Source organism: Gorilla gorilla, chromosome 16 (assembly GCF_029281585.2).
Source record: "Gorilla gorilla gorilla isolate KB3781 chromosome 16, NHGRI_mGorGor1-v2.1_pri, whole genome shotgun sequence".
In the NCBI taxonomy this organism is placed as follows: Eukaryota; Metazoa; Chordata; class Mammalia; order Primates; family Hominidae; genus Gorilla; species Gorilla gorilla.
Genome location: NC_073240.2, coordinates 79,128,837 through 79,139,637, shown reverse-complemented (window position 1 = coordinate 79,139,637; position 10,801 = coordinate 79,128,837). Strand labels below are relative to the sequence as shown.

The window sequence follows — 10,801 nt, the reverse complement described above, 5'->3', positions numbered from 1 at the left end:
TATTTTAGTAGAGACGGGGTTTCACTGTGTTGCCCAGGCTGGTCTCGAACTCCTGAGCTCAGGCAGTCAACCTGCTTCAACCTCCCAAAGTGCTAGGCATGAGCCACCACACCCAGCCAATTCTTGAAGTTGAAAACCAGTGAGGGCAGCAATCACTTCGATGACAGTAGAGGCTGGTGCAGAGGCATTTGGCCTTACACGCATAGCAGGCACAAACTTCCTCAATCGACAAACTCAGGTGGGCAAAACTGCAGTTTTATTTTCTGTAACTCAATGGAAAAAAAAATTTTTTTACAGCTCTCCACCCTTCCTGCTAATGGCAGGACATTTAATCTGTTGGTTTTGAGAGACAGGACCAGCTGGATTTCCTAGGCCGACTGAGAATCCCTAAGCCTAGCTGGGAAGATGACCACATCCACCTTTAAACACGGGGCTTGCAACTTAGCTCATACCTGACCAATCAGGTAATAAAGAGAGCTCATTAAAATGCTAATTAGGCAAAAACAGGAGGTAAAGAAATAGCCAATCATCTATTGCCTGAGAGCACAGCAGGAGGAACAACAATCGGGATATAAACCCAGGCATTCCAGCCAGCAACTGGCTACCCACTTTGGGTCTCCTCCCTTTGTATGGGAGCTCTGTTTTCACTCTATTAAATCTTGCAACTGGTGGGGCACAGTGGCTCACGCCTGTAATCCCAGCACTTTGGGAGCCTGAGGCGGGCAGATCACGAGGTCAGGAGATCGAGACCATCCTGGCTGACATGGTGAAACCCAGTCACTAATAAAAATACAAAAAAATCAGCTGGGCATGGTGGCGGGCGCCTGTAGTCCCAGCTACTCGGGAGGCTGAGTTGGAGAATGGCGTGAACCTGAGGAGGTGGAGCTTGCAGTGAGCCTAGGTCACACCACTGCACTCCAGCCTGGGCGACAGAGCAAGACTCCATCTCAAAAAAAAAAAAAAAAAAAATCTTGCAATTCTCTTCTGGTCCATGTTTGTTACCGCTCGAGCTGAGCTTTTGCTCGCCGTCCACCACTGCTGTTTGCCGCTGTCGCAGACCCGCTGCTGACTGCCATCCGTCTGGATCCGGCAGGGTGTCCACTGTGCTCCTGATCCAATGAGGCATCCATTGCCGCTCCCGATCTGGCTAAAGACTTGCCATTGTTCCTGCACAACTAAGTGCCCGGGTTTGTCCTAATCGAGCTGAATGCTAGTCACTGGGTTCCACGGTTCTCTTCCATGATCCATGGCTTCTAATAGAGCGATAACACTCACCACATGGCCCAAGATTCCATTCCTTGGAATCCATGAGGCCAAGAACCCCAGGTCAGAGAACACAAGGCTTGCCACCATCTTGGAAGCGGCCTGCCACCATCTTGGGAGCTCTGGGAGGAAGGACCCCCCCCCCCCTCCAAATAAGAGTTTCGCAAAAACTCTGCCATTTTCAAGTTTAAACTTAGTCAAGTCCTAGCGTCCCATTTCTAGGAATTTATCCTAGAGATAGACTAGCTCAAGTACGAACCACGCAAGGATAAGATTATTCATCGCAGCTTCATCTGTAACAGCAAAAGACTGAAAACAACCTAAATGTTCATCCTACAGAGCTGTTGAAATGCATCTTGGGCCAGCCCTTTCATGGAATGCTGTACCTACCCCACAAAAAGAGAACCAGGAAGTTCTCCAGGCAAAAATATGAAAAGTTCCCAGCAAATGTTGTCAAGTATAAGAAGATACGAAACTGTGTATGCCATATGTTAGCATTTGTATATATCCAAGATATTTCTAGAATGATGCAAAAAAGAAATTTTTAACAGTGGTGGCTCTGGAGAAAAGAAATGAGTGAAGGATGGTGGGGAGAGGGACAGAAAAGTGGGAGGAAAATTTAATTTTTACTATGAAGCCCTTTGTACTTTTTAAAACATTGTATTGGGGTGAAATTCACATAACATTAAATTCACCATTTTAAAGTGTAGGATTCATGGCTGGGCATGGTGGCTTGCACCTATAATCCCAGTACCTTGGGAGGCTGAGACAGGAGGATCCTTTGAGGCTAGGAGTTCAAGACTAGCCTGGGAAACATAGCAAGACCTTGTCTCTCCAAAAAAAAATTTAAAAATTAGCCAGGCATGGTGATACATGCCTGTAGCCCCAGCCACTCAGGAGGCTGAGGTGGGAGGATCACTGGAGCCTGGGAGTTTGAGGCTGCAGCGAGCTACGGTCGCACCACTGCATTCCAGCCTAAGCAACAGAATGAGATCCTGTCTCAAAAAAAAAAAAGTGTACAATTCAGTGGCATTTAGTACATTCACAGTGCTGTGCAACCATCATCTCTATCTAGATTCAAAACATGTTCATCACCCCAAAAGGAGACCCCATACCCATCAAGCAGTTAGTCCCCTTTGTACATTTTCATGTTCCACCGTATCAATCAGGGTTCTGCAAGAAAGAGATGGCCCCCTTAAAAGTGGCAGGTGAAGAAAATGAAGGGACAGAGAGGTGAGGACAGTGTTAAGGGAGCCACAGGGGATGGTGAGGCAGCTGCAGGGAGGTAGACACTTCTGACCTGAAGGAGCTGGGGAGGAACTGTTCCCCCTGAGGCCAGAGCTGGCTGGAGGGGCTGCTGCTAGAAGGACAAGGGTGCAACTGCTGCCAAAAGTGTGGCCAGCCGGGAGGGAAGGAGAGGAATAAAACCTCCAACCTTTCTTTCTCTCTACCTTCTGCTGTCCTGCCACCACCTGGCATTGGCCTGACAACCAGAGGCCAGAGGCCGGGAGCCCAAGGGAGGCTCACACAGGGCAGCTCTGGGGACAGAACCAGGGAGAGAGTAGAGAGGGAATCTGGACATAACTGGCATGTTGCTTGTATTTATTTTTCAAAATGAAATGAACCATTTAAAAAGTTCAGCCAAATCAGACTCCACTACAGCCTGACCTTTTCAGCACCATGTCCCAGCCTTGAGCTTCTGTTGATATGTTGCCTTTGTCCTGGTTCCCAGGTGGGGTCAGCCCTCCTCGCAGTGACTGCAGAATGACCTTGTTCCTATCAGCCTCTGTTGCCAGCCCACCAACTCTCTCCTCCAGCAGCCACCTGACCCTCAGTTCACTGCCTGCCCTGGCGAGAGGGTCTGCCGGGCCTTTTTGCTTTTGGTTCCTTGAAGCCATCTTTTTTTTCTCTGTGGCCTGTGCTGAGCACTCTGGGGCCCTGTCGCTTTCTTGGGCCACCTCAGGTCCCTGATATGCTCAGACCTGGAAGATCTGCCCAAGGGAGGTCTTCTTAAGGCCCTCCCCAGGGCCTTGCTTCTGTTTGGACTCTCTTCCCCTTCCTGGTTCCCTGGATCTATAAGAATCTGAGGGATGGGGAAGGAAGGGGAGTTGGGAATGAAGAACTTACACATTTTTCCAAACCTTCCCAGGCTTTCATATTGACCAAGGCTTTTGAACTTCAGAGCTGAGCATTCTATGTCTTTTTCTCTGATTATGGTTCTCCTCGGGTGGGGAGACACTGACTTGTCACTTACAGTGGTGACTCATTCAATCCCTCCAATCAGCCCATGGGTAAAGGACTCCCCATCACCTTCTCACGTCTAGTTGGAGCTGGTGGCCACTTTGGCCCACCTCAGGCCATCACCCTCGTGATTCAAGCAGTTAAAACTAAGGCCAGGAGAGGGCAGAGATCCGCCCAAGATCGTGGTCGAGGGCGTGTCAGTGGGAGATTCAGGCCTTGCAGCCAGACCCCAGACCTCCTGCTCAGTGTACCTTCAACAGCATTAGGAAGGCAGCATTTGGGGGCCTGTGGCCTATGCCCTGAGTTTGTTAGAAGGCAGCCCAGCTTTTTCTCAGTCACCTGCCTTCACCAGACAGCATCACCTGTGGCCAAACTGGACCTATTTCTTCTTGGGGACATCTCATAGGTATCCCCACTAACACCACAATGTATATGGAATTTAATTGTGTCCCCCAGCAAATTCATGTCTACCCAGAGCCTCAGAATGTGATCTTGTTTGAAAATAGGGTCTCTGCAGATATAGTTAGTTAAGATGAGGTTCTTTGGCATCAGGGAAGGCCCTACTCCAATGACTGGTGTCCATGTAAGAAGAGAAAATAGGAACATAGACTGCTATGGTGGGAAAATTCCCAACAAATTTCATATGTTGGAAACTTAACCTCAAAATTAATATGTTGATTGGAGGTGGAGCCCTTGGGAGGTAATTAGGATTAGGCAAGGTCATCAGGGCGGGGTCACATGTTGAAACTGGAAACTTTATAAGAGAAGAGAGACCTGAGCTGGCACCACGTTCTTGCCCTCTCACCATGTGATGCCCTCCACGTTATGATGTAGCAAGAAAGCCCTCACCAGATGCTGGCACCTTAATATTGGACTTCCAGCCTCTAGAGCTTTAAGAAATCAATTTCTTGTTTGTGTGTGTGTGTGTGTGTGTGTGTTTTGGTGTTTTTTTAAATTTGTTTGTTTGTTTTGTTTTTTGAGGCAGGGTCTCACTCTGGTTGCCCAGGCTGGAGTGCAGTGGTGCAATCATGGCTCACTACAGTCTCAACCTCCCAGGCTTGAGTGATCATCCCACCTCAGCCTCCCAAGTGGCTGGGACCACAGGTGCACACCACGGCGTGGCACCCAGCTAATTTTGTTTTATTTTTTGAAGAGACAAAGTCTTACTACGTTGCCCAGGATGGTCTTGAACTCCTACGCTCAAGCAGTCCTCCCACCTTGGCTTCCCAAAGTGCTGGGATTAAAGGCATGAGCCTCCACACCCGGCCTATTTTCGTTATGAATTACCCAGTCTGAGGTATTCAGTGATAGCAACAGAAAATGGACTAAGGCATAGACACAGAGGAAAGACAGCCACGTGAGGACAGAGGCAGAGGCTGGAGAGATGCACATGCAAGCCAAGAAACACCCAGGATGGCCAGTGACCCCCAGCAGCTGGGAGAGAAGCAAAGAAAGAGTCTGCCCACAGCCCCCAGAGGGAGTGTGGCCCTGCGCACATCTTCATTTCCAACTTCTGGCCTCCAGAGCCGTGGGACAATACATTTCTGTTGTTTGAAGCCATCCAGTTTGTGGAACTTTGTTACAGCAGCCCTGGGGAATGAATACACGGTCTTAGAGGGGAGACTTTTGGTATTCAGAAAAAGGCCTTGTCCTGTGTGAATTTCCCATCTCTTTATGGCTGCCTGAAACCCCCCCGCTCCCCTTAACATGCTTCTTTCCTTTAGAAGAAGGGGCAGATCCAGGCTTCTATTCATGTGTCCCTGGAAAGTCACATTCCTCGGTTGCCTCTATCATGTCTTCAGTGCAAATGCTTCTATAGACCATGCGGCATGGTCTCAGTGTTGGAAATGTCTCCTTCCTTCCCCCGGGGTGGGCTCCCTCCTTGGGTCTCCAGCCTCCATGCAGGACCTGGGGGAGGTGGACTGAGTGGGTGAGATCCCTCCCAGGGCAGCATTCGGCAGACCGCAAGTCAAGGTTGCACAGTGTATGCAGCCAGGGGTAGCAGCCACTTCAGGATCTGGGTCTGGATTTGTGCTGAGAACCACTATGACCTTTTAAAGCCAGTGAGGAGGTTTTCTGGGGGCCCAGAAGCCCTGAGCCCATTGGCCAGACCTCCTGGGAGAAGCGGAGCGGATTTGCATCAAAAAGAACACTGGCTTCATTGAAATTCTCCTCATCTTGAGAGAAACAAAACCACAAAGAAAAGGAAAGTTTTAATTCTGAGAAACTTCACTGAGGAGCAATTTTTTTTTGAGCTTCTAAAAATAGAGAGGAAATGAGCCTCTTTGGGTCACTCTAGTTGCTGCCTCCCCTGCCCCATGCCCACCCCCACTGCTCACTCAAGGCCAGCCTCTCACAGTGGGTGACTGAGCTGTCTTCAGTGGAAGCCCGAGGCAGATGCCACGCAATTCTGGAGCTGGATACGGCCGCCCACACGGGGACCCCAGCATGCTGGACAGCAGAGAGACCCCACAGGAGAGCCGGCAGGACATGACTGTGAGGACCACCCAAGAAAAATGGAAAACCAGGTAAGTCATTGGTTGGGTTTCTGCACACTGCACCTGTGGGCCGAGTTATAGACTTTGCTCTGCTGTGTGAACTTGGGCAAGCTGCTTCTCTCTCTGAGCCTCAGTTTCTTCACCCGGGAAATGAAGGGAAGGATCTGGGTGATCCGTAAGATGGAAGAACTGGTCATTTGGAGGGCTACTTAGCATGGCTAAGAAAGGCTCATCAAAGAATGAGGCACATCCCAGGGGTATGAGCTGGGGCTGCAGTTGGAGACCAGTTGGATCTCAGTTGGATGGAGGAGGAATTTTTCAGTCAAGAAGAATGTTTCCCTGTCTCCTCAAGGGGGCCTTTCACCTGCGGGGGTCAAAGACAGATAAGTTTTGGTGGGGAGCCAGAGGTTCCCGCTCCAGTTTGCTGCGTGACCTTGGCAAGTGCCTTTGCCCTCCCTGGGCTGTAGCTTCCCTGTCTGAATATGAGTGCAGTGGCTGAGGTTTCCCTAAAGCCCTTCCACTGTATGTATTCCAGTAATCTGTGATTTAGAGGAAGTGGATTCAACGTGTCAGGCATTCACCAATGCCCACCCTGGCCCAGGCCCTGTCCATCCAGGGAGTAGGGGATCCTGAGAAGATGGGACTCAGTCCCAGCCCTGGGATGCCCTGGCCAGAAGGCAGGAAGAAGGCAGGCGCGCGTGCACACACACATACACACACACACACACACACACACACACACACACACACGGAACTCCAGGACCCCAACATCTGTGATTTGTGTCCAGGAGGGGCGCAGGCGAAGGGGCAGAGAGAAGGAGGTTTCTAACTGGGGCGCCTGAGATGGACCTTGACGGTCAGAGTGGAGCCAAGAGCAGTGGGCAGAGAGAACGACCTAACAAAGCAAGACAGGAAGTTTGGGGATGGGAGAGGTCTGGGTGGCGGAAGCATAGAACTGGGGAGGACAGGGGCTAAATACCAGGGTCCAAGTCCTCTGTAGTAATGGGGAGGAATTGCCAGTGTCTGAGCTACCAAGACTACAGCCACTGTCCTGATGGAAGGTTATGGGGAAGGAAGATAGAGGGAAATGGGAACAGATGTTAATGCGCCTCAGAGATGCAGAGTCCCCTCCGAGGGCTGGCATCTGGGCCCTGCCCTGGGTCTCCAGAGAACCCTGCTAATCCAAAGTGGACTCCTGTTCTTCCAGAAGCAGGGACTCTTCCCTGCAAAGCCTCCAAGAGCATGAGGGCAAGCCCCTCCCTGGGCATAGGTCAGATGCACAGAGGGTCAAGGGCCCCTGGAGGAAAGCTGGACTGACTTCCTCACCCAAGGGCAGATTCAGGATCTCCTCTGGGCCCCGGTGTCCTGGAACCTCCCCTCCTCCCTGGGGCCTGTGGGCTCAGAGAGCAGGAAGGCCAGGCGAGATGCTCAGAGGAGCACATCGAAATATGTCCAGAGGCCATGCATGATGGCTCATGCCTGTAATCCCAGCACTTTGGGAGGCTGAGTCGGGTGGATCACCCAAGGTCAGGAGTTCTGAGACCAGCCTGCCCAATGTGATGAAAGTCTGTCTCTATTAAAATACAAACATTAGCCAGGTGGTGGTACGTGCCTGTAATCCCAGCTACTCAGGAGGCTGAGGCAGGAGAATTGCTTGAACCCGGGAGGTGGAGATTGCAGTGAGTCATGATCGTGCCACTGCACTCCAGCCTGGGCCACCAGAGCAAAACTCCATCTCAAAAAAAAAAAAAAAAGAAAAAGAAATAAATGTGTCCAGAGCAGGGGTAGACAGGCATGAGGACAGCCAGGGCCAGGGGAGTCTTTGAAAACAAAATCAAGGTCTGCAGGATCTCAGGGTCTTCTGCTCCCTATGAGTGAGGGGCCAAGTGGGGCTCAGGGCCACAGGAGCCCATGTCTCAGGCCTGTGGTGAAAAGGGGTGGCAGAGGGTCCTGTGTGCCCTGCAACGCTCACAGAGGACTGGGCTTGTTTTGCAGACATCACTGAAGGAAAGTAGGCAAACTTGAGGCAGAACCCTAGGCTTGTGCAGAGAAGGATTCCCTCCTGAAAGGGTAAATGGGTCTTGGGACCCCGTAGGGAAAGAGAAAGGCTAAAAACCCAAGAGTTGGAGTGTCAGTTCTACTGCTTTCTTGCTGAGTGACTTTGGATACATTGTTTAACCTCTCTGAGCCTCAATAGCATCCTCTGTACAAATAAATATACAACGCCTGAACTTCATTGACGTTGCAGAAAAATTGGGTGGATTCCATCAGCTAATGTGTATGAAAATGTTTTCAAAGCACAAGAGTTACCCATCACAGGCATAGTAACTCTCATAGCAACACTCTTAGCAGCAGGCTGGAGGTCACATGCCTTGGGTTCCAGTCCAGCTCTGCTTCTAACCCATTCTGTGACCCTTGGCAAGATACCTTCTCTGAGCCTCAGTTTCCCCATCTGTCAAACAGGGAAGCTAAACCTGCTCTGACATTCTTGCAGAGCAGCTGTGAGAAAAGAACTTAATTCTTGTAAAACATTGTTCTAAAGTCAGAGAGAGCCAGGTGCAGTGGCTCATGCTTGTAATTCTAGCACTTTAGGAGGCCAAGGAAGGAAGATTGCTTGAGTGCAGGAATTCAAGACCAGTCTGGGCAACAAAGCAAGACCTTGTCTCTGCTAAAAATTTAAAAATTGGCCAGGCATGATAGTGTGCACCTGTAGTCCCACCTACTCAGGAGGCTGAGGTGGGAGGATCGCTTGAGCCCAGGAGTGTGAGGCTGCAATGAGCTATTAACCACTGTACTCTAGCCTGGACTACAGAGCAAGACTCTGTCTCAAAAAAATAATAAAAATAAAAAATAGGCTAGGCACAGTGGCTCACACCTGTAATCCTGGCACTTTGGTAGGACAAAATGGGTGGATTGTTTAAGCCCAGGAGTTTGAGACCAGCCTGGGTAAGATGTTGAAACCCTGTCTCTACAAAAAATACAAAAATTTGCTTAAAAAAATGCAAAAAAAGCTGAGCACAGTGGCTCACACCTGTAATCCCCGCACTTTGGGAGGCCGAGGTGGGCAGATCACCTGAGGTCGGGAGTTCGAGACCAGCCTGACCCACATGGAGAAACCCCGTCTCTACTAAAAAAATACAAAAAAAAAAAAAATTAGCCAGGCGTGGTGGCGCATGCCTGTAATCCCAGCTACTTGAGAGGCTGAGGCAGGAGAACTGCTTGAACCTGGGAGGCAGAGGTTGCCGTGAGCTGAGATCGTGCCATTGCACTCCAGCCTGGGCAACAAGAATAAAACTCCGTCTCAAAAAAAGAAAAAAAAATTAGCCAGATGTGGTGGCACATACCTGTGGTCCCAGCTGCTCAGAAGGCTGACGTGGGAGAATCAATTGAGCCCGGGAGGTCAAGCCATGATGGCACCACTGCACTCCACCTGGGTGACACAGAAAGACCCTGTCTCAAAAAATAGATAAATAAGGCAGAGAGATCATTGTTGCGACCATTGTGATGCCCCTTTCTGCTTCTCTGCTCCTCCGGGCCAACTCCAGGAGGGAAGGTGTATTAGTCTGTTTTCCCGCTGCTGATAAAGACATACCCAAGACAGGGAAGTTTACAAAAGAAAGAGGTTTATTGGACTTACAGTTCCATGTGGCTAAGGTGGCCTCACAATCATGGCAGAAGACGAAAGGCACATCTCACATGGCAGCAGACAAGACAAGAGAGCTTGAGCAGAAAAACTCCCCCTTATAATAACCCTCAGATCTTGTGCGACTTACTGTAACGAGAACAGCACGGGAAAGACCTGCCCCCATGATGCAATTACCTCCCACCTGGTCTCTCTCACAACACATGGGAATTCAAGATGAGATTTGGGTGGGGACACAGCCAGACCATATCAGAAGGGCTCTATCTCAGACCTGCCCGTTTGCCCTGACCTTGTGGCCATGGTGGCTGCTCCTGGGGAAAGGCGGGTCTGCATTCCTCCATAGCCTGAGAGGGGCTTATCTTCCCCCTGCTTCCCAGTGTTGCAGAGGGGAAGACAGGAGGTGGAAGAAAGGGGAGGCTGAGAGCCCGAGGAGGGCTTGCACCCTGGCCTGACCCACGAGAGTTCCCTTTCCTGCCACACAAGTTGCAGGGCTGGATCCCAGTGACTGGGACAGGTGTCTGGAGGAAACAGCCAGGCCAGGGCCAGGAGAGGCAAAACCCGTGGGGCCTGAGCTAACACTGGCCCTGCTCTGGAAGCTTGTGTTCTGTGCCCTTGAGGCTGTGGCTGTAGACCATGCCCTCCATCAGGGACACCCCTTGAGCCTGCCCAGGGCCTGGGTCCTGACCCTGGGAAGCCCTCTGTCCAGTGGAGACACCGGTCTCCCTGAGCCTAAGGAAGCCCATTGTGGAGGAAGGGCTTGGAAGGAACCTCAGAAGAGGGCAGTCCATCCTGTGTTTGAAAGGCTGTGGATGCCCGGATGGCAAGCAGGGCGCTGTGCTGACCAAAGGCATGATTGTGGAGATGTTACGGGTGGCCATGAGACTGGTCAGGTTGGGGACCGGCTAACTCCTGGGCCTAGAGAGGCTGACGTGGCCAGACTAAGGGCAGCCAGGCTCAAAGAAGGAGGCAGACAGGAACCCTGGGAGGGGTGCAAGCAGCAGAAGCCTGGGGAGAGCCTGGTTTGGGGTTTGTGAATCTAGCAGCAGTGAGTACAGGCTGGACTAGGGGTGAGGTGGAGGCAGGAGGCCAGGACTTGGGAGCTCCAAGGGTCCCATCTGGCCCAGGGAGGGCTGTCAGGCTCTGAAGTGACCACACT

General features: G+C 51.0%; 1 protein-coding gene across 3 annotated transcripts in view; it reads left to right on the top strand.

The window, feature by feature from the left end:
- The first annotated feature begins 5,453 nt into the window (after nucleotides 1-5,453).
- Nucleotides 5,454-10,801, top strand: part of ACSBG1 (acyl-CoA synthetase bubblegum family member 1) — a 67,546-nt gene continuing 62,198 nt past the window's right edge. The window contains exon 1 of one of the 3 annotated variants that reach the window (XM_004056593.5): nucleotides 5,454-6,032. In XM_004056593.5, coding sequence (XP_004056641.3) covers nucleotides 5,902-6,032 — 131 coding nt within the window. In that variant the 5' untranslated portion in view covers nucleotides 5,454-5,901. The remainder of the gene's footprint in view (nucleotides 6,033-10,801) is intronic. The other 2 variants (XM_055363915.2, XM_019010872.4) reach the window with 2 other exon arrangements.